This window comes from Mastacembelus armatus, chromosome 13 (genome assembly GCF_900324485.2).
Source record: "Mastacembelus armatus chromosome 13, fMasArm1.2, whole genome shotgun sequence".
NCBI classification, from domain to species: domain Eukaryota; kingdom Metazoa; phylum Chordata; class Actinopteri; order Synbranchiformes; family Mastacembelidae; genus Mastacembelus; species Mastacembelus armatus.
In genome coordinates, this window is record NC_046645.1 from 5,846,651 (window position 1) to 5,870,292 (window position 23,642).

A 23,642-nucleotide genomic window follows, 5' to 3' on the forward strand; every position below is an offset into this window, starting at 1 on the left:
TTGATTTGGAGTGAGTTTTTAATTTATATGAACATTTGTAATTTCAAAAAAAGAACACTGAAAAGTAACTGTGCTGCTTATAAAACACACTCTTGTATGTGAGGAAGCAAAAGTCTTAGCGATTTTCCACCTTTGCCTTTGTAAAAGTCACAGCTTCTGTGTTTTTTGTTTAATTGCATGCTTGGTATTATCAATATACTGTAAAACTCTGTAGTTCACTTTATGTGAGCATTACACTTTAACCTACTCGTTTCCATAATGAACACTGCCATAGTGCAGTATATATGTCACCAATCCACTTCCTGAGCACAGGTACTGCAGCAGGATAAACTCGCGGGAGCCTGTTGCTGGTGGAGCTAATGGAAAGCACAACGTCACGCAGGCCACTGAGACTCTTCTCGGAAGAGTCGGAAAATGTTCGTTTACAATAAACAGAAAAAAACTCTCTGCCACTCAGAAAGAAGGGCTACGTGGGTCTTCACGAGTACAGAAAGTCTTCAGTGAAGTTAAACAGTAATTCCAAAAACCAGATTATCACAGTACAGTTATGATACTGTGCCAACCCAGCTGAACTGGTCCATAGTGGAGTCCCATGGAAGGACCAGCATGTTGAGATTTGTCCTGTAAATGATCTTTAAGAAATCTCAGTGAAATCTGTTTGAATCTGCCACAACAGTGAAACCAAAGGCAGGTGACGTGAATAACTATCTTTTTCACCGGCACCTGCCAAGGGGTGGGATCTATTAGGCAGCAATCCTGGACACAACATTTCCAGCAGTCTCGGGAATTTATTGTTAGAAGCAGGGAAAATGTGCTGAGAATCTGAGTGATAGTGACACAGACGAGATAGTGATGGTTACAAAACTGGGTCAGAGCATCTCCCAAAAGGCGGACCCCCATCCCCCCACCAGAAGTGCCTGCAGAAGTCCAGGAATGGATGAGATGCAATGGAAGAAGGTGGCCTAGTCTGACAAACCGCATTTTCTTTTACTTTGCCTGGAACAACAGGTGCATTTACCTGGGAAAGACATAGAAGCACTGCGGCAAGAAGTTGGTGGAGGGATTGATCCAACAGACAACGAAATGCTGGGAAAGCTTGTGTACTAAAGTTCCTTTTGCTGACCAAGTACACCCATTCATGGTAACAGTATTCCCCACAGTGGCCTCTTTCAGCAGGATATCGTACCCTGCCACACTGCAGGAAGTGTTCAAGACGGGGTGTAACTTCCACAGACAAATTATCCACTGGTGGATCTGTGTTCTGGAAAAACACATCTGAACCATGGAGACCTCACAGCCTACAGGACTTAAAGTATCTGGTGTCAGACACAAAGATGCTATGGAGTTGCTTTGGTGGCACGGGAGGGACCAGCATGTGGTTTTAATGCTGTGGCTGATCAGTGTGAAATGCTGAACCTGATGTAAAAGATTCATTAAGAGCAATGTGGATGGATAAATAAATAACAAAGATGAGTCAAACAGTTACTTTATTTATGTTCAGGTAAAAACATGAACCTGATGCAGTAAATTATTGCAGATCTTAGAAACCAGCACATGAACGATTGGGCCAGGAGAGCAAACAGTGGCGCCCTCCCCTGGCCACAGACTGCAGGTGCACACCACGGTTTGTTCCAAGCCAGCAGTGCAAAGAAAAAAATAATCAACTACAGCAAAGAAATAAAGACAATATAGAAAATAAAAAAGGTAAAGCAGACATTCCCACCTCAAACAGGGTGTGAAACTGCATATAAACGTTATTCCATAAATGAACTTGAAATGCTATCTGGCCAAGAAACGATAAAATGAGACCAGCCAAATTTGTGCCCAGCTACATTATGTGTTGAGGGTTGCTCAGAGCTTGGTCTACCAAGATAACCCTACATCTTCAGTAGGGCTCAACAGAAAGACACTAACTCTATCAAAATAAGAGCCAAACAAATTTACCTGATCAACACACTCGTCATTTGAGCTGAAGCTGAATGAATAATGAGGCCAGAATGCAATCTCAACCTGGGTACAGGAGGGGAAAAAAAAAAAACAACAACAAACAAATAACTGATAATAGGCGCTCATCACTACCCGCATTCAATCAACTGCAACTCTCATTTCAACAAGTTGAAGCAAAGACACAAGGGGGAAAGCAGAACCAAAATGCAACACACGAACTGGGGCCAATATAATACAGAACGAAATGCAAACAGACAAACTAAGGAGAAGAGACATGAGAACAAAGACCTAGTCTATCAAATGTGTAGAATGAGCAAAGTCTGCAAATTTGTCTGTACAAATGATCTTTGGAGCTAAAGTAAACCTAGCTTGCTCGATGGACCCCCTCCCCCATGTCCTTTCCCCCCGACACCTAGTGACGTTGTCCACCGCTCTAGAGAGGAGATATCCCTTTTTTTTTTTTTTTTAAATATCACATAGCAATGCAATTTAAAATGTCACCCAGATGTTTTCATCTTTTTTAACATTACTCAACTACTGATATAAGTTTAACTCTCTTTTTTTATATTTTAAGTTCTGTGAGTCATGGAACACCTTTCCATTTTTTTTTTATTCTTTTTTTTAAGATTTTTTTTGAGAGACCGGGGCAGCAAATATATATTTAAAGTCTTAACTTTTCTGCAAGCTGCTTTCTCTAACAAGAAGGCTGTACACATAGCCTTAATGTATGTGATTACAAAAAAACTAAGAAGGAAGTCATGATTTCATCAGTCGCTGTAGAAGGCATTTGAATGTGAGATGTGGAGAGATCAGGAAAGGTGGAAAGACTGCTGGCCCTCACGAGCCGCAATCAACAGTTTCTCTCGCATGATCTCTATGCTGGAGTAGTCAGGCAGCTTCAGGTAGTTGACGCAGGTCATGACTGAAGGTAGGAAGTCGTCAGGGTTCTCGGTCGACTCAAACGTCTTCCTCACAATCGTCAGAGGGGGATTCAGGCTCCGGAAACCTGAGAGACAAGAAAGGTATGATGTGTGTGTGCAACAAACTAGTCTTCACACTTTTAACACAAGGTCAGAAGGGTCATTTCAAGCCCAAGAGGGACAGCTTTGTATTTTAAAGTACTTTGTTTTTCCAAATTAAAAGATGAGTCTTCTGGGATGGTGCTGCAATTTACCCAAACTGAATGTACAAACAAGCAGCCCTGGATTGAAGAGAACCTAAAAACAAGATAGGGCTCAGCCAAGTCCTAAAGAGCACTTGCTATAACTGATAGACTGAGTTTGTCCTCAGACATGCCTCACAGCTCCCATTCAACACTCCTGTGCCATTTTGGAGGTACTTTTGTCTCTCTCCTGGCTTTGCTCACATCCACACATCTATTACAAACCATATCCTGATTCCAAGTATTAAAACACCCTCCAGAACAATAAGTTACATGATTGAGGAGCAATGAGTATTTTATTCACCACCTCAGCCTGTAATGCTCTTTCCAATCAAATGGGATAATTGTGGTTAATACCCTTTCTCTTAATCTGCGATCATTCAGAATAAGAGTGTCTCACCTCCGACAGGCAGTCTAGGGCTTCCTGTGACGAACTGTAGGAAAAGTCTCTGCTGCTCTGCATCAAAACTGCTCAACACCTCAAACAGGAACCGAACTGCACGGCTGCAGAAAAATGAGATGGAACACATTAAACGTGTCTTGAAAAGTGTCATGCAGGGAGTAATAAATAAGCATGAAGTGCTGGACATAACAGTCAACTGGATATCATGTGTCTTATGTGGTTTAGCAAGGCTCACCTCGGATGTCAATCTAATGTTATTTGGCTGAAATAATGTACTTTGAAATACTGATGTTCACAAATTGAGTCTCATTACATATAAACCTTTTGGAAAAAGCTTAAAAACTAATGTTTATGTGACTATTAGTACTCTGAGGCAGCTGTTGACCATTGTTACAGACTGTCAGAGGTCTCACCTGTCGTGTGTGTATCCGTGGTCCGGTCGACAGCACTCCATCAGCGTCTTGACATCCCACGTCTCTGATTTACTGCCACACAGCAACTGGTCAAGCTACAGCAGCAGAGATGACACAGTGAGCAGTTAGAGAGGAGAAAAACACAGACAAAGAGACTTAAGGGAGAATAAACAAGTGAAGACAACTTACCTCCTCTGGATAGAAATACTGAAGGTGATGCAAAGGGAAGACTGACTCAAATCCTTCCCTAAATGACTCAAATTGTCTGGACACACCCTCATTTAAAGTCCAGTACACCACCAACTGGAAGGAGAGAAAGTGACAAAAAAAAAAAATAAATAAATAAAGATGAATGTTGACAGGAAAAGTATATGAATGACAAAATATTCTGAAACACAGAGAAATAATAGCACATACCCTGAGGTACTCTTCCAGGTTGTAGATGGTAACTGGGACGTCTTTGCCGCCCTTTTTCAGCTCAATGTTCGGGAATCCCGGGAGTGTGAAGTCCAAACCCAAGTCCTCCACTGAGCAGCCGTTCATGTTGAGGCTCTCCAGTGCCTGCTGTAGGGTCTCCCTCGTCTGATACAAAAAGGGGCAACAGAAACACACAATGAAAAGGTGATGGAGACTTGTGTTACACTGAATGGGTACAAAGTGTGAGCTAAAGGAAACATTAAGTGTACCAGGAAAGAACAAGGTAGCAGGTCTTTAGTACTAGTTAAGAGTATTTTTAAGACACCAGGACCACAGACCGGTACCAGTGTGATAAAACAGAATTCCTCTGTGCTCGATTTACCTGTGACCGGTCCTGTTCCAGCCTCTTTTTCTGCCGGATAATATCCTCCAGGTGCTGGATGGACTTGGCCACACCGGGATCAATGTTCACCAGGTCATGGGAGCTTATAGACAACTCATGCCGTAGCATCCACTTATAAAATGGCAGCCCCAGAGGCAGGTCCAGCTAGAAAAAGGAGAAAGAGTAGTTTAGAAAAATCAGTTAAAATAAAAACACATGCACACTGAAGGGTATGTGAAGTTTGAAATACTACAACATATATAAGACATCAACTCCTGGGATTTATCTGTAAATATTGTAGACGATACAAAATGGACACATCTCATCTACAATACAATTAAGCACCCACTTGATTATGCCTAAAAGCTCTTACAGCATGCTTAAATACATTTTATTTACCACTGGCATGAGAGGATTCTTAAACACAACTGTTGCAAATATGAGTCTGTTCATTACCAGTCTGAAGTCCATAATGGCTTTGGCCATTAGCTTTCCTAAGAAACGGAATTTCATTTTGATTTTGGCTATGTGTGCTGGTTTGGTTGTTCTGCCGAAGGGAACAGCAAACAGTCCCCTGGAGCTGAACATATACTTGGTTCCCTCTTGGCTTCCTGCTGGGCAGAAACAAAGCAGTGGTCAGCAAAGTCAGGTAAAATGTTTACATATAACATCACAAACACTTATGTTCCCACTCAGTTTAATCATATTTAAATGTACTCATTGAGCATCCCTAAAATGCATATTTGATGATAAAATAGTTTTTCCAACATCCTATAAATAAGCACATGAGCTCATCTATGTGATTAGTGATCATCAGGAAACAGTTATTGATAATGATGATAGGTAAAAAGATAATAGCTATCCCTGTTTGCGCTGAAATCAATGCTGTACCTTTAGGATTGGCCAGAGTGACCTCTTCACCTCTCCACAGGCCAAGGTCAGCCCGCTGGAGCTCCTGAGACACCAGAGCATAGAACTCCAAAGTAGGTCCAAGACCTGTGCCAACCTGAAAGAAGACAAAAATCAGAGTCCACAAAACTTTCAAGAAGTCAATTTTATTGCACCATGTACCAGAAATTAAAAGCTACCTCATTCTCATACTGAATCTCCAACATTGCCCTGGAGCTGCCAAGGTCCTGTATCACAGATTCGGCCTGTTTTAGCAGCTCATCGCGGTTTATCGTCCGCTGAAGACACAAGGTGAAAAGAAATAGTTATAAGTCAGACAAAAAGTTTCAATCTAATATCCTTAAAAAGCCAAGTCAACCAAACATGACAAATTTGTCTTACAGCTTTACAAATGGTTACAAAAATGTCAGTAATTTTGGTGACATTTTATTTATTATTAGCATTAATATTCCATTGAGACACAATGCAAACTGCTGACAGATGCCCATGTATAATTTGTGGATACCAAATAAACACAGGAAAAACAAAGCACCTTTTTCCTGTCAAGACGTGGTGCAACTCTGCTGTCCTGAGAGTCTGATTGGTTGATCTCAGGGTTTGTGTCCAGTAGGCGCTGCATGGCTCTGTCGCGATCGAAGGCAGTGACATAGAACAACATCTGCCGGGTGTCAAAGGGGAAGAAGAAAGGGCTGCAGAGAGAAACGACAAGCATGTCAACATCACAGTGTTGTAGTTACAGATACAGCGCACACAGTACAACACAGGTAAAAAAAAGAAAAAAAACAAAAACCTTTTGATCAGCAGTGTCAAACTCTTACCAGGTCTTTCCAAGCTCAATGAGCCAAGTAGGGATGTTCCCCGTCATGATGACCAGTGGGTCTTGTAGCTGACGGTTGGCTTTGGCTGTCAGCTTACTGTTGATGAACTCAGTGGTGGGAATTATTTCCTTACACACTGCATTCTGCAAGACAACCACAAATATATAATGAGTATCTTTTATGCAATATAACTTTTAGACAAAGCTGTAAATGGAGATGATATTTTTCATTTAGTAATTGAAACAATAAATGAATGTGTTTTTTACAATTATATAATCTATCTGTAGCAATGAATTAACTGCACAAAGCTCAGGAGTTGGCTGTGATGTTCATATGCAATTTCTATACATTTTAAAATTAAATTTTAAGGTAACATAAGACAACTCAAAGGTATGACTCACATCATACAAGTAGAACCAGTATCTACTGATTGAGTGCAAGACCCTCATCAGCAGATTGACATCTAAAGAGGGGTCATCAAAGGTTATGGTCTCTGGGGGCTCTGAAGTGAGGTATGTCTCTAAGGGACTGATGATGCTAGGACACACACCATCTGGAAGTGAAGAGAATCAATGGCAGTAAAAGAAGATTACTATACAGATTCAAACTTGTAAGAAACCTATTATTGAGAAGGTTTTACCACTGAAACTTGCTTAAAATATTGTCTTCTTCGTTTGGTCACTCATCTGCTCTTTGATTGTTAAACAACTAGGAATTCCCCTGGTAAAAATAACCTTTCCCAAGGATGGACACACACACTCAAACCTGACATAATTTTTTAGAACCAGTTAGAAATTAAAAAAAAAAAAAAACTTTGAGAAACCCTTAGCTACGAAATATTTTAAGATTTTCACCATGCCACAGTTCATCCTGCTTCTTGGCATTGCGGGGTGAGGTTTTGGTGGGCGCAGTCTGGGCTCGGCCCCTTTTTCCACCCACAGAATCTTTGCTGCCATCCTCATCCTCTCTTACAGGCTTATACCTGTCAGGAAACAAGAAAGGACATATTGTCTTTGAATAGATTTCAAATTTTGAGCCAACTACTAATTTTAAACATAACTTAACAATATTCTCAATAGTATTGCTGGTCTTTGTGTCAAAGTTGTCTGTATTTTGGACCATACAAGACTTTGGGTATCTGAACATTTTAAAGGAATGAGCAAACTTCAATAATTTAATCTTTTATAATTCCAACTAATGGTTAGTACATGGGTTGCACTGTAGAACACATCTCAAACACATAGTCTGCATGGATAGACTTTCATAGATCAATGAGATTTTTTTAAATTATTTACCATATTGTGTGCGTTTTGGTCCAGATGCCAGCTCGCCCAAGTGGGTTTGCCTCATCATCCGTCGATTCTCTTTCTTCTTCTGCCTGTAGACTGTACTGCCGTACAGCCTGGTATACTGTCATGTTGTATGGTAACAGGTGGTCACCAATGTAGAACTGTAGCCTGTGCCGCACACTGCCAGAATTCAGGAACTGTGCTGCCTGAATAACCAAGAAATGACATATAATAAAGTTATAGTCAGGTTAAAGTCGATACAAAGACATAAGGTTGTCAGTGTACAAATAAAAAGATACATCTGTTTTGGAATGAATGGCATCACATACCAGTGATTCATCTATTTCATCATCTGAGCCATCATCATCACTGTCTTCTTCCTCTTCTCTGATTCGGCCATACCCTGTACGCACAAGATTTCAAGTTAAAAGTTTCAATTAAAAATGCCAAGCTTGAGTCAAATCTGAAAGGCAGGATTCTCATTTAAGTCTTTAAATTAGAGTGCAAGGCAAGACTCTGTCCTTTCAAACTGGATGCAGTGTCTTAACTAATATGATTTTAATAGAGACCCTCTGAGCTTCTAGCTAATCTCTCCCTTAAGTTTCCTTATAATTGTTATGCTACAGGACTATAGAGACAAAACTTTTTTTGTGCAGAAATTATTAAAGACTCGGTGTTAATCATGAGTCTTACGACATTTAAACTGTTTTTCTTTTTAACACATTTCTTGTCTGACTTTCCTATTTGCAAGGGCCCCTGGCAGCCCCATCAGCCTTTAGATATGTGCCACTGCACAACCTCTCCAAAGCCATGTGAGCAGTCCCTCACCTCTGACAACGAGATATCTCTCAATGGCTTGCACCAACGCCAGGGGGTCGATCTTTACCGGGCCACCTTTCCACTGTTTAACATTAGTGCAGTCTGGATGCCTCTGCAGCTGACACTTGAGCTGATGTGTGTTGAAGAACTTCAGTGCCTGAGAGCCCCTGGAGAAAGAAATTAATCAAATTAAGAAATGTACAACTTAAAGTAATCAAATGCAAAGATAAAGCCACAGACCTGCTGCCATTGCCATTGCCACTGGGAAAATCGTGCACTTTGACTGGAAACTGCTCCATCTGGCTTAGACAGCTGTTCATCTTGTGCACCAGTGCCAGGTAAGGCCCATTCTCTGTTGGGTCTATGCGACCTAGAGGCTCCATTCCTGGAACCTGCAAACGACAAGGCAGAGTACAAAGAGGTTAAAATTTATGTGTTTTAAGGATTTTTAGATGCCAAAACAGTGCAGAGTAGTTTGTAAGCCCAGCCTTTCCACAGCTTAAGTAGGATAAACATTTCAATAGCAATATAAAAAGTTGTACTTTCTTACCGGACACCCAGCAAACACATGTAGGAATCTCTTAAGACGTATGTCACGACTCAACAAGTCCCTGTCTGTGTTGGAGGTCAAATAGATCAGGAGCTGCTTCACCAGCCCACTGTGCTGAATCTCAAAAGATGATACATCAGATTCTGATACAATACTGGAGATCTCCACCAGGCACTCTGTCCCACCATCCACCTGGGAGATGCAACATACATATTAGAAAAACATCTCAGTGCTAGTGTTCAATATTACTTTACAAAGTCTTTTGTCTTTTTTAAATAAATCATCATACTTTATCTTTACGTAAATTAGCTCTCTAGAGTTTTCTATTTGTTGATGGTTAACCATGTGTTTTACCTGCAGGCTGAGCTGCTCAGTGGCTGTGCAAAGTCTCTGGAGTACATTCAGTGCAGGGTTGCTGCCATCCACATTTTCTGAGTTGAAGTAGCGCTCCACAAACTTACTTGCCTGTTCTTTAATCCAGGCTTTGATTTTGTCTCTACAAAAATAATTAAAAGAATATTTAAAACTTGACAAAGAGGAATGCACACATTACATCCACAGCCAGTGTTGCTTCATTTTAAAATTATACACCATAAAAAGTGTGTGATTTGGATAATATAGGAGCGTAAAACACCCTTCTCCAATGTCATCATAGTACCTGTTGTTTGAAATTGAGTCCTTGGGAGGTACCCTTGCCAGGCCACTAACTCCCGCTGTGCGTGATGGCTCTGAGTTGGCATTGTTGGTCTGGGCACCCAGCTTGCCCCAGGTCTTGGGATTGAGACTGGCCAAGAAGGATGATTTGGGTGACTGAGTACTGGTAGGGCTCTTGGCTGTAAAGAATCCAAAAGGTATATGAGGAAAGTTATTAGAATGGAAGAATGCTAAAGATCACAAAATACCATTTCAGCTCATGACTGCACCTGCCCACACTGAAGCATTTAATCTGCAAGAAGCTCATTAACAGCAACAGCTTTTAGTCTTGTAATTAGAAAACATGTTCACAGCTTGATTCCAATACAGGTGTTAGGTTGATCAAAATACATATAAAAACATAAGGTATAAAAATAAGTTAACATATCTAAAATATTTACATTTTACACAGAATATCTAGTGGCGATCGTTATATAACACAGTGACTGCAACAGTTAATTTACCCTGATTGTCTACTTTATCATCATCTCTTGGGGGAGAATATTTTGGTCTTCTGGGCCCTCTTTTGGGTAGTCGTTTCCTCTTCAGGACATCACTTAACCGCCTTGGTGAAGGAGAAATGGTTAATTTCATGCTCATGGCAGGGTAAAGAATATAGTCTATCAGCCCATTCCTTTCAATAACAACTGACACACATATATAAGAATACATTAATATAATTGCTGCATGCAAATGCAGAATAAACAAATGATACTGTCCAATACACTTAGACTTTAAGATCTAGCAGAAATCACAGAAATAGCTTACAAGCTATTCTACATGGTTCAACACAGTGTTTAAGTGCAATTTGTGTTTGAGTTTCATGTCCAGTGTGATACTGAATTTGGGGCTGTGCTAGAAAGGTATTTTAAAACTGCCGTGTGAATAGCGAAACCAAAGCCAGAGACTCACCCCTGTGGGCTGAGGTCCAATGAGTCGTCCATGCTGTGCTGGAAGCTGGGTGAGCCCAGGTCAGGAGTTGCATTATTAGCAGATGTGGTGGAGGCAGTACTGATGGTGGTAGTGCACAGACTGGCAGTACCACTAGGGCAAGCCTTAGGGGGGCTAGTGACTAGAAAGCTCTCAGACTCAGCCAGGTTCTTCACCTGGTGCATTACACCTGGAAAATAAAGGAGAAAGACATGCATCTCTAACTGCCTCTAGTCTTAAATCGTTAGCAAAACACATTGCTACCAATCAGACATGTGTCACTAGAGTGTATAAGTGCAAAATGTAGGCAATGCAAGAAATAATACACTGGAAAAGACATAAATAGGAACACACTGGCAGCAATACTTTTATTCTAAAATAAAATGTAGGAAACCACAAGCCTCATGGACTTATAGAGCTTCAGAAGGAGAAAAAAAATTGCATGCTGTGGAATGGTCTCTGTAGTTGAACAAAAAAAAAAAAAAAAAGTTTATTTTGGGGATCAATCTAAACCACTAAAGCTTATGTGGTTTGCTTGTGGAAAGATGGTACTTTCAGCTATAACATTTCCCAGCAAAGATGGCCTAGCACTAAAAGTGACAGTTATGTAACAGCCAGAAATTATGTTGATCTTGAAAGCATGTTTGTGATGCAGTTTAGAAGATACTCAAACTTAAACTTGTCTTTAAATCAGAGTAGGTCTTCTAATTGTACTAAGTTTCAACACTACCTTCTCTTCTGAAGTAGACACTGAAGACATCAGGCAGCTTCTGCATGAGGATCTCAGCCATCTGCAGAGAACCTACTACAATCTTCAGGTCCTGGCTGGAGAGCATGGAGGCAATGTGACTGCAGAAGTAAAACATACAGAAATAAGTGAATTTACTTTCATTCTGAAAGTGCATCTTGTAAACACTGACAGCAGCCCACAGCCCAGGCATGGTTACCTGGACACAGCATGATTCCTCAGTACATCCTTCAGCAGCTCTGCATCAGCAAAGTAGATGATCCTGAGGATGGCTCTAAGGCACTTGTGTCTGACAGCAGGGCCAGCTGATGAGCTGTAGACCTCATACAAGACCCCAAACAGAGTTTTGATAAAGCACTTCGCCAGCTCAGGGTCTTCCTTCATCAACTGCGCTCGTGCATCTTCTCGACGAACTTCCTGGTGACTCCCTGGACATAGACAGTAAACTACTTGTTTTAAATTCCTCAACTGTACTGTGACTGTCATAGTTCAGCTACAAGTTCATGAAGAAGCATTAAACAATTTCACTCGAAAATACAGAGAGAGATAAGAGGCCAAAAGATATCTTTACAGTTTGCCTTTCAATGAAAGTGATGAATGGTCAAGCACAGGCTTCTGGTATCTCTTTCATTTAAAAGATACTATTTTATACACTCAGCTTCACACATTTCTCTGTAACCTGTAAAAACTGGTTTTACCTGTATTGGGGTTGGCAAGAGGATTAGGTTTCCTCTGGATACCGCGTGCTGTTCCTGTATCTTCATTTATCTGCTGCATAGAGTTGAAATCAATTGTGTACACGCGGCCCAGGGTTGACAAGCTGATCTCATCCTCCCCGTTTTGGTGGGCTGTCTGTAGATCAAGTGTGAGCAAATGCATTGAGGAATGCTGACACAGAATAAAGTGACTGAACATTGTCAAATAATGTAATGTAAGATTTTAAAACAGAAAACAAATATAACATTTCAACACTGATTTAAACAAACATATCAAAGCATGTCAGCAGCAATGATGATTTGATCAGAAATCTAGAGTTTTCAAAAATGCAGCAAGTCACTCAGATATATTTGTACCTCAATGATGCGGCTGTCAATGCGGTTGTAAGGATGCCACAGTCCCCGGTCATCCCTCCACTGCCAGATTGCTCCCTCTGTTGTCTGGGCACTGCCCTTCTTTAGCATTACATCAACTGCAAATATGCCCTCTCTAGGCAGGCAGGGCATCAGCTCACTGTAAGAAGAGAGGTTTTAGGAGGCTATAACGTGATCTCAACCCATACAATATTAAATATAACAAAGGCAAATAGATGGTACCATATGAGGGAGGTCAGTTCATAGAGCTCCTGGGGGCTCCGGGGTACCAGTTCAATCTGCTCTTGGCAGCTGCCATTTGATGCACCACACAAGAGGAAACGCAAAGTTTCTGCTATGTCTGTTTGGAAAAAGGAACACAAAGACGTTTTCTTGAGCTGCCACATCTGTTAGCTGTGTGGCAAATAAACAGAGAATTACAAAAGTACATGAAAAAGAAGGGATAGGTCACTTGCAAAAGATAATCATTGGTGTGCATGATGTGTGAGTGAGAGAGAGTTACTCACTCTGTTTCATGAGCTGGACTGCCAGGCAGGGGCAGTTGGAGCACATAAGGGAAAACATGCGCACAACCATGATGAACATCCCCGAGCTAAGTACAGGAGGGGTCACTACCAGCAGCTGCTGAATGTTGGTCAACAGGTCCCGTGATGCCACCTCCTGGAGCAAGTTCTGTTGATTAACACAGAAACACAGAAGCACATTATCTGGGGAGCTGTATATCACATAAGGCAAAACTAGTACACTCTTTTACAAAAAAAAAAAAAAAAAAGATACAAACCTCTTCATGCTGAAAGTTGTCCACCAGTCTGGCGAAACAGAGACAAGTGCTTTCAACGGATTTTTTATCCTAAAAAAAAAAAAAAAAGAATAAAAGAGTTAAACAAATATTAGTACTAGTGAAATCGTTGCAAAAGGTTATGTTAAGTGAAATAAGAAACTGAAATTAGTACTATTTAAAACAACAATCAAAACAATACAGAAAAGAAATTTAATTATTTTTGCTTGCCAACAATAGTATCTCGAATGTGAAACGTGAAGTGGCTAAGTGCCACTTCAGATAAAGTTGCTATGATGGTGGTACATTATACAGTTCACTGTTGTCCAACATGGAGAGAGTACCTGGTGTGTCAGTCTCTGAGTCAGCAGTGGCAGAGAATCAGCAACAAAGTGGAACTCGTCTGGAGTAATGCTCTGGCAGCAGTTAGCTGCAATGGCCAAGGCATTCCTCTGAGCATTAATGCTGAAGAACTCTAGGTATAGGAGGCAGTCAGCAAGGCCACCCTGTGGGGGATAACATTATTTTAGTGTATAATTGTCACTGTAATAGAGAGGCCAATTTAAGGTTATGACAAAATGACATGGTACAGCACTTACAGCCTGCAAAATGGCTTTGCTGTGTCGCCTTGACAACATCTCCAAGGCTGTCAGGGCCTGCTCTGCTACGTCAATGAACTGGATCACCTGAAGCTGCAGACACAAAGGTGGAACAAGCCAGAAGCATATCAAAAAGATGCCATCATAAAGTAACAGGTGATTTGGGAGACAGAGTGCTGCGCCTTACCTTCTCCAGGAAGACAGGAATAGCATCAACCACCACAGCAGAGGAGCGTGGGAGTGCCTCCATCATATACGTAAGTGCACGAGAGGCGTGATTCATCTGTGTGCACAGATCAAAAGTATTTAAAAAAAAAATTAAAAAAAAAAAAAGTTACATTACAAAAATGAGTCAAAGAAAAGACATGTATACTAATAGAAATTCATTATACTCACAATATCAAAGTTATGCTCCATTTGTAACAGTGTAATCTGTGAAAGAAAGGTGAGTTTTAATATGGAATCAGGTTATTTTAATTTTCGTTAACAGAATCTATTTTACAGCAAACAGCCATGAATGCCTCCTTGGATAAGTTAACAGTCAAAGGGGGTAAGACTCACCAAAGCGGGCACCACACTTTTGACAGGGAATCCACCAAGTGTTTCCTCATTGCCCATCACCAGCAGCTGGCACATCTCAATAGCAGCTTGGAGCTGCTGAGACTCATCACCTGTGGCCTGCAGGCCCTGCAGTAGCTGCTGAGCCTTGGAACCTGGAAACAGGAGTGAATTTTTTTTTTTTTTTTTTTTTTTTTTTTTTTAAACAGTTAAGAGAATCTAACAAAATGTGAGAAACACTAATGCAAGTATAGGAAGGTTTCACTCACTTGCTCCACTGCCTATGGTTCTGTGAAACAGCTGTGACATGCGAGGTCCCAAGGGCCCAAAAAGATGTGGGGGGAGACCCCTGGCCTCCAGTAGGGCTATAAGGACAAAAGCAGTGTGGTTTATAGACAAATTTTACAAAAGGCAAAACTGAGTACTGGTTATTATTAATCATCACATACCTTGAAGCCTTCCCATTTCAGAGTCATCAGACTCACTCTCTCCGGAGGTGGTCATGCCCACTGCTCCAGCAACAGAGCTTGAAGCTGGACACAGAAATGGTATAAAATACATTTCATAATTAAATAATAGAAAGAACTGTTATGTTAGCGGCCAGGGATGCTACTAAGAAAAAGCCTGACTATACAGGGTTACAGAGACGTAATCCCTAATCAAATTATTAACAAAATAACTTCCCATAGCAAAAATGGATGCCAAATAATTGAAAAGGTTGCATAACAGGTACCTGAAGCCCCTTGTGACGCCTCATCAGTGCGAGCGGCTGACGAGTTGGCCCCATCCTGGTTGTTGTCGGAGTCGGCCATTTTCTCCTGTCGGCGAGCGTCAGCTGCCCCGCGCTTGCCCAGGCCTGAGCCCCGCCGACTACAAGTAAAAAGAGGTGACGATTTAAGAGCAGTGAAATTATGAAGTACCACTTCTAGCTAAAATACATAGTAGCTGTTCCCCTGGCTAGGTTAAGCTGATGTTAGTTCAAACCTGGCCAGCCATATAGTAATAACAGGGTTGGGAAAACCAACTCCATACTCTAGAGCAGGGGTGTCAAACTCCAGTCCTTGAGGGCCACTATCCTGCTTATTTTCCCACTATCCCTGCCCTTGCAGCATCTGATTGACTGAACACACCTGATCCAAGTAATCAGCAGTGAGTACCTCAGGGATAGTTGGAAAACAAACAAGTTTTTTGTAAACATGTACATCCAGGGTTGTACTTGGCATTTTGGACTGTAGAGTATTAGATTAGTCTTCTACATCGTCCCGATTTCTGAGGCTGCTGTCCATACAGCTCCAGAAATCTGTAAAAAATTCCACTTTACAAAGATTATGCCTGGATCAGTCATGGGTTGAGTATGATGGGAGAAATGATTGTCTAAACAATACCCTCAAGTTACTGTTTTGTGCAATAGCTTCATCTACTGAAACTGTACTGTCTTTCAGTATCATGTCCATTGGGCTTATGCCCTCTTTCACCTTTTTCATCTTGCTTCTAGTGTGTCCTGCAATAGCTGCTGGGTTTAAATTATTTGTGTAGAGTGGGGTTTTACACAGAAAACAGCCAAATTGCTGACCACCCACAGAAAACAAATGAGGCTTTGTGTCACTGCTTTCAGCAGGTCTTCACCATAAGAAAAGGCTACTGTCACTGGCCCAAACAAAAGACACTCGAATGGTTTACTTAGAGTTAACTAATTCAATAGCTACGCATTAGGTAACAATAACTGAAAACATTACAATGACAAATGATTTCTCAGTATTTTGGTTAAATAATGAGAACAGGCCAACAATCAACATAAAACCATTGTTGAAAGCACTGATTGGAAGAAAAAATAAAGGTTTGCGAACACCCCAGTGTGCATCACTGAGCCAACAGAGGAGTCTGATTATTCCTACCATACCAATAAGACACCTATCAACAATATGTGTAAATTATTAAACAGACGATTCCTAAATATGCTTTTGTCTGCATTAATAAAATTACAGTCATTCCTGGAATTTGTACCTGGTGCTGGCACAGGAGCCCGTGGTCTTCTGACGTGTGCTCCGCCGAAAGCTGGGGAGCTCTGCTGGAGGAGACTCGCTGCGCTTCTTAGTTGATTTTCTCAAACCTAATGACAAAGCATTAACACTGGTATCTTTTGACTGGAATACATTCTCCAAACACTTAGTGATATTTCTATTGATTTATAAGCCTAATTATAAGAAAAACATGGCAGCGATATCCACAATAAGTTTCACAGAATTTTTGGGTTAAATTAATAACAAGAACAGCACCTTTTTTGAATATCTTTTGACTATGCTAAAATTATAGACAACACTCCTCCATAATTTTCATAACTTTTCATAATTTTTGCTCAGGGGTCTGTGAAAACAGCTTGGTCAGTGTAGCTGCTCGCACAAGCATCAATGTGGAGTGTTAGCTTTCAGTATAGTAAAGACTAGTGTTGCCTGTTTAGAGCCCTCTACCACTGACTAGATGGGTATTAATAGTAACCCCACTGCTGCCCTATGACAGGACAACCTTCATGCTGGATCTATGACTCATAATTCAGTAGTACAAAAATAATTATTTTAAACATTCAAACAAAATGAATGAAAGATAAAACAGCTATTACTTCTATTTGTACTTCATTTGACCTTAGCTTTGTGTCCCTTTTGATATTTGCCAATACCTCCCTAAATAGCAATCCTTCACAACCGTTTCTCCACAGGTCTCACAAGACTTCAAATAAAGCTCAAATCATCTAAATACACGGACACTGATCACAAATGTTTTCCTGTTATATAGTGTGCAGTAAAATTACTAAAACATAATCAAAATGACCAATGGCAAGCTGTACAAAATTACTGAAACACATGCAACAGCACTCTATATGCTTACTCACCATTACAGCTGAAAGTGACGATCTATATGTTAAAGGTTATTAGAGCCTGACATGAATAATACTGCAAGAGAGATGAAGTTTTTCCTCCTGACAGAGGCAGCTTGTGAGTCCTTCCCTGCCCTCAAACATACCCCTGGTCAGCTGGTGGACCAACACACCAAAGCCAACTTTGGAGGGGTCTCTCTATTTGGGCCCAGGGCCCATGGCAGAGAGCCCACCTCAGTTTCTATCCTTTCGCCTATCAAGAACAGCCTGACCCCACACTGACCTGAACAACTTACATTCACCTGAACACACACACACCAAATTTCTTCAGTAATATCTATGTATGTGGCCTAGTGTCTTGCAATTTCCCCCCTATTGACACTAGGGATGAATATCAAACCCTTACTTTCTTTAGGACTTATCAAATGGTCACTGCAACTTGCTTATTGTTGTCAGGTAAGAACAGTTTGTTGTTTCTGCTGGTTATTAGCTTGTTTAAACACATTTTTAGGTGAGTGTTTATCTTAGGCTCATTACTGATGTGTTAAATAACTGACTTATTTAGTGAGTACAACTTTTGTTCTTTAGTGTTTTACTGAGTAATGTATTGTATCTGATGAAGTATTTTTAGTATGTGTACTTGAGTGCAAGTAATGCATCAATGTGGCTGCCATTTGTGACTAATTTTAACTTATGACATATATAATAGTGAATATGTTGGCCAACGTGTAACAAGAAAAACTTTTAAGCTCTCCTGGTAAAAAATGAATATTTGTATATTAAAAGAATTGATGCTATAGTATTACACACATTGCCTTAAATAAAATGATGTCAGAAAGCAGCAAAAACCTGTATTGAACTGGCAATTAGTCACAGGTTTTGTACCATTATGAACAGAACCTGCCAAAATTTACAGATGATAACCTAGCTACTAGCATAGCATAACCTGAAGGCCATCATATTTTAACTGAGTGCTAGCAACTTGGTTAATAGTCAAGTCATAACACTATATAAAGACCTTTTTCTGTATTTGACTCAAGCATGTCCAACATACCTGTGAAATCATACATCTGTTCCTCACGGATAATTGAGCAACCAGCTGTATTTATGTATTTAGCTATTCTCCAGTTTCAGGCTACTGGTATTTAAGTTTGCAATCTGAGCCAGTTCACCAGCTCAGTGAAGTGCACACTCACCACATGTGAGCTAGATATGCTGGTCAAAATGCACAGACACTGTATTGAATGCAGTGATATTTTACATGATTAATACTTACGATTATATTTACAAAACCCATTACAGCATACCCTAACTCAAAAATATTAAAACACTATTTCATATTTTTGAAATGGCACTAAATAGTACTGAAACGCTGTACAGACAAAACGCTAAAAAGAGATGTTTCACCTTGGACAATGGCTTAAAAATTGTTTTTCTACAAGAAACAGAGGGGATTCATATACAGGTTATATGACTCACTTGCTAGTTTAGCCTGTAATCCTGATGGCCCAGGTTTGGAGGTCTCAGTTTTGGAAGATCCAGGCAAGGACAGTTTAGGTTTTGGCAGATTGACTTTGGGGTTGAAGCGTGCTGCCCACTCAAATTTTGAAGAGCTAGCAGATTTGGCCTGCTCTTTATCTCGGGTACTACGGCGTGGGGAAGGACTTGAGGCCGAGCGAGAGCGGCGTGCCTTGGTCTGATCTTTTCCCTGTTTGACACGGGCACCCTGTGTGGTAGCACTGTTGGTGCCTGTGGTGGAGGAAGAGGAAGAGGTGGAGGCAGAGGAGGATGAGTCTGTCACGTTGCTACACCCAGCTTTGGCTGAGGCGGCCGATTTAGACGCCAGCTTGGTGGGTTTTGCAGTTCTGCCCTCAGTACGATTGGGGAGGGACCCAGCGGTACTACTTAGACCGGGGAGAGAGTCCGCTTTCTTCCGTTTCTGGATTGTTGAGGCCCCAGCGGCCCCACTCTTCTTGCTTTGACCTCGACCTGAGGATGCAGGTGGTTCTGATGCAAGTGATCTCTTCTTGGATTTAGCTGAGCCTTTCTTGGTCTCTGAGGTATTCTCACGAGGTGGTGGAAGCAATTTGGGCTTCTTGGCAGGGGTCGGTCCAAAGGTACTAATTTGGTCAGGAGCTTCGCTTCGTTTAAGTCCTCTGGTGCCTTCACTCTTTGACTGGTGGCCTGGTCGTTCTTGTTCAGATGTCCCTGCAGCCTCTGGGTCGTCTTGCAACACAAATGAAGCCACGGACAGAGTAAGACTGCTTCTGCTAGGGTGCAACAAAGGACAACAAAATACCATCTGATGAAATTTTTGAAACCAGGTTCAATTACAATGCCACATTTATTGTACTCATTCACAATTAGAACAATTTAGAAAAATGTATGACATTACTGGATAAAGTAAAAAAAAACCCCACATGCACACAAAATAAGCACCAAGTAGAAAGAAGGGGTACCTTCTTGAGCTGTGCCCTCTGGACTGGCCAGTGGCTGAGCTGGCTGTGGCTTTGGAAGCCTTAGAATTAGGTCTTCTACTTTCAGGTGGGGAATTTGCTTTATGTTTTACCTGCTCTGACTGCAACCTGTAAGGTTTGAAATTAAAGAGCAAGTGACAGAGTGGGTTTCCGTAATTAAGACACATAATAGAGAGATTTGATCAATCCCCAAATCATTTTTCCTGAGTGCATTTACACGTCCTGAATTAATCACCATTTGACAGTGATCACAGAACATAGTATAAGCTTCCCCTTTTATCAAAGATGCCAATGTAAATTTTTTTCCCTGAAGTTAAAATCTAAAATAACTACACACAACATCCTTCTACTAACAACTCCCTGTTTAAAGACTGCTTCAATAAAGTGACATTCCCTCACAAATTATGATTACTGCCTCCTACATTAGATTATGATGTCAACAGAAACTGGACAGTAAGACTCACCTTCCCGCGACTGTGTGGTCTTGTGGCTGGGCCGCAGCAGTGTTCCTCTGTGAACGGCGCAGTGACCCCCCTGGATTGGAATTAGGCCGGTTGGACATTGGCACCTCTCTCCTGAAGGGACATACCCTTTCTAGACACTACCATTCACTGGAATCAAGAAGAAAAAAAACAAAAACAAGCATGAGAATACAGACAACATGTAATCGAAAACCTTGTGTTGTTCTTCCAACAACCTCTGTTTTGTGGTTTAAAACAGGTTGCTGAGCGCTAGGTGAGTTTTTGTACCATAAAACTCACCTTCCTTGCTCCTTTAAAATGACCAGAGACACAAAAATCTCCTCAGCCTTCATATCATTTACATCAAGGTACAAACTCACACCAGAAAACAACTTAATCAATCCTATTACTGAGATTACCATTAATTTAGTCACCAAAAGGGCCACACACAAGTAACCAGGCAACTTACGTTTAATATAATCACAAACATTAAGCTACAATTTGAAATGCTTTCATTATCTTTTTGTACCATAGATTCCTTTGTATGATACCACCACACAGCTTGTAAGCAATTTCCCAAGATTGGTATTAACATTTGTGAACCACTTACAGTGCATGATTATAATAATGATTATATTATTTTGATAGACAACCATTCATACAGAAGTTTACCCATTTTGTCACTATGTATTGTGATTAGTTACATATTGATCAGTGCTGTAAAGCTTTCCACAAGAGTCAGTTAAAACCAAGAATATATGTATATTTTTTAGACATTTGTACTTCTATCCCATTGACAGGGAGGATAAATATCATTCATTATTCCAGTGATCAGCAAAATGTCACTTTACTATACTAAACAAATTATCCAGGATTCCTTTAAATAACAAACAAGGTCACAGAAAAATCTAAATAAACATACCATGGGGTAGATTGCAAGTCAAGCAGGCCACAAAAACAGAGAATTATCTTTCAAGTCTCAAACTCATAACATTAGTTGATATGATAGTTGATATTCTTTAAAATGACCATAACATTCCATAACAGATAACTAACAGAGCATGCCATTGTGTGAAATTGTAGTACTTATAATTAAGATATGAAACAAACTGAATTTACAAGTAGGTTAGTATTATTTTTATGTAACTCTCTTGAGTCAGTGACATGAGGGTACTGATATAATGAGTGACATGTTTTAAACACACACACACAGCAGGATGGTTTTATCAAGTGATACACAGAGACTACTGAATGACAACCTAAACCCTCTTTACAATCTAAAAAATGATTAGCTAAATCAATTTAGTTAAGAGTTTAAATAATGATATCATTGATCATAAAAATACGCCACACTTGGCAAGCTCACAGGGCCATTTTAGGCCTGCACTGACAGTGCATCCTAGTCTTTGTTTATTCGTCCATTCTGATAAATGGTACAACACACAGGCGTATAATGTGATTAGTTAAGCACATCAAATGTTCGGCAGCTTGAAACACTCCTCGTCACAAAGTTTCTTCTACCACACTACTAAACAATCACAACAACGTCCAAATTTTATGCCCATGATTTACAGAGGCCTGTATTTCTGACGTAGTTGTCTAACCACCGCCGACTAACGTTAGCATGTTTAGCCACTCTTATCTTAGCTAGTCCCATACATTTTGACAAGGGCTATCTTAGTTGCATCCGCATCTGTAACAGAAACTCTTGCAACTCAAAAACGAAACTGGATACTGAATATGATGACAAGAAAACTCTAAAAGGGTAGCAATTTCATACCATAGTTAGTTAAAGTTACGCTGGCTAACGTAGCAGTGGTTACACTGAAATGCGTAGTTGGCGTACCGGTATGTCAACCTTTTTAGCTCCCTAACTAATGTTAAACGCAGTACCGAATTAGAATAGCTATGTTACCTTGTTTCTGGAGTGAAACAGCGAAATGTTTGGTGAATGGTCAAGGCGGGCCCCTTATGTGACAAATAACGAGAGCGTTCACCTGTGATTATCCACATATCAAAAATGGCAGCATCGGCTGGACCATCTTTCGAAAGCGGTTTAGTGTAATATAGCTAGCAGGCTACCAGTGAACCAATGTACGCTAACTTGGCATTCCCACCTCCATGGCATACTGGTTTGTGTTTGGCAAACCATCAAGTTTAAAGAAAAAAAATATGCATGTCTGGTACGCAAGTTGGCTCACCTTCTATATTGTTTGATATGATGATTAAACCAAAAATTCACGACTGTCAAGTCGACAAGTAACGAGACAAATCCAGTATCGCTGTCTTGACTGTCAAGCTTAACAGCTAATGTAGCTAGCTGTGAGGAAAACTAATGTTTTCTAGTCTGACTTAAGGCCAATGCCTGCCTTTCACCACAGCGATGGTTAACGTTAGCGTTTAAGCTAATGTTAGCCAGACATAAACAATATGACTACTAAGAAGCAGCGTGTCAACCAAGCACACAGTCCCAATTTCACGTTAGAGTTGGATAAAGATGATGGGCCAAATGACGTCAAGAAACCTATTTAGCCACCGTCAGGCATCTTGACTAGAATAACAAGTATTCCGGCTAATCATTAGCAAGCTAATGCTAGCTTAGCTAGGTAAAACAGCGATTATTTCTTGAAAGACCGTTCATTCGCAAACAATAAGTTGAGAAAAATAAACACTTAACAGAAGTTATTCTTACTGGTTGTTGTTGGTTATTCTAGTTTATCAGTTGACAACAAATCACTAACCTTATCAATACCGAATTAGCTACTGCAGGGCAGTCACGCAGCTGACGTTTAGCGTTGTCAAATCAAACAACAGCGTTATAGCTACTGCCAGCTAACCCTGGCATGCAAGCTAATTAATATTAGCAAGTCTTGTTGTCGCTGGCTAACACTTTTGCCAGCTCGACAGGATGGTAATGGGATTTCCTTTACAAACAACATCTTCGTTATAGATCACAAATTCAATCTTTTAGGAACACGTCTGTCTGATTTTGTTCAAATTTAGAAGTTGTCTACCTAGCGGCTAGTATGTTAACGCTAGCTAGCAAAAAGAAATGGCCTCTGACACCTTTAGACACAAAAAACAGGAAAGCAGGAACAGGACCCGAAATATTTTAGCTACACTGAACCACCATTCCACCCACGTATTTCAATACTGAATGACCTCGAAGGCCTAAGAGACCGTTGCCTGGGGTGTCACTGAAGATTTCTACCTTTTGTATAATGTTGTTACCTATTTGTTCCAGTGTTGTAGTTGTAACAGACAGTGCACCAGCTCCTCTTTTCTCTCTCACTCTCTCTCTCCTACTAGTTCACATCAGCTGAGGA

General features: G+C 40.6%; 1 protein-coding gene across 8 annotated transcripts; it reads right to left on the reverse strand.

Annotated features, from left to right (window-relative positions):
• Positions 1 to 1,470: 1,470 nt before the first annotated feature.
• Positions 1,471 to 23,632, reverse strand: trip12 (thyroid hormone receptor interactor 12). 8 transcript variants are annotated; one of them, XM_026320266.1, is made up of 42 exons: positions 23,548 to 23,632; positions 20,320 to 20,466; positions 19,838 to 19,963; positions 18,858 to 19,645; positions 16,511 to 16,616; positions 15,240 to 15,376; positions 14,956 to 15,039; positions 14,776 to 14,871; positions 14,510 to 14,661; positions 14,345 to 14,380; positions 14,136 to 14,231; positions 13,949 to 14,041; positions 13,694 to 13,855; positions 13,353 to 13,421; positions 13,078 to 13,243; positions 12,794 to 12,911; positions 12,554 to 12,710; positions 12,179 to 12,332; positions 11,680 to 11,908; positions 11,463 to 11,581; positions 10,715 to 10,922; positions 10,267 to 10,367; positions 9,768 to 9,942; positions 9,464 to 9,605; positions 9,110 to 9,301; positions 8,800 to 8,951; positions 8,569 to 8,726; positions 8,070 to 8,143; positions 7,747 to 7,946; positions 7,306 to 7,433; positions 6,853 to 7,004; positions 6,452 to 6,594; positions 6,166 to 6,322; positions 5,813 to 5,911; positions 5,616 to 5,730; positions 5,181 to 5,335; positions 4,725 to 4,889; positions 4,343 to 4,507; positions 4,115 to 4,228; positions 3,926 to 4,020; positions 3,510 to 3,613; positions 1,471 to 2,953 (listed from the first exon to the last, which is right to left on the reverse strand). In XM_026320266.1, exons 2-42 carry the CDS (start codon positions 20,415 to 20,417, stop codon positions 2,757 to 2,759), a joined length of 6,177 nt encoding a protein of 2,058 aa, XP_026176051.1. In that variant the 5' UTR covers positions 20,418 to 20,466; positions 23,548 to 23,632; the 3' UTR covers positions 1,471 to 2,756. The 8 variants fall into 8 exon arrangements, with proteins under 8 accessions (XP_026176051.1, XP_026176018.1, XP_026176034.1 ...); XM_026320233.1 differs by having other exon boundaries at positions 18,858 to 19,648; XM_026320249.1 differs by having other exon boundaries at positions 18,858 to 19,648; positions 23,528 to 23,619.
• Between the last annotated feature and the right edge of the window lie 10 nt (positions 23,633 to 23,642).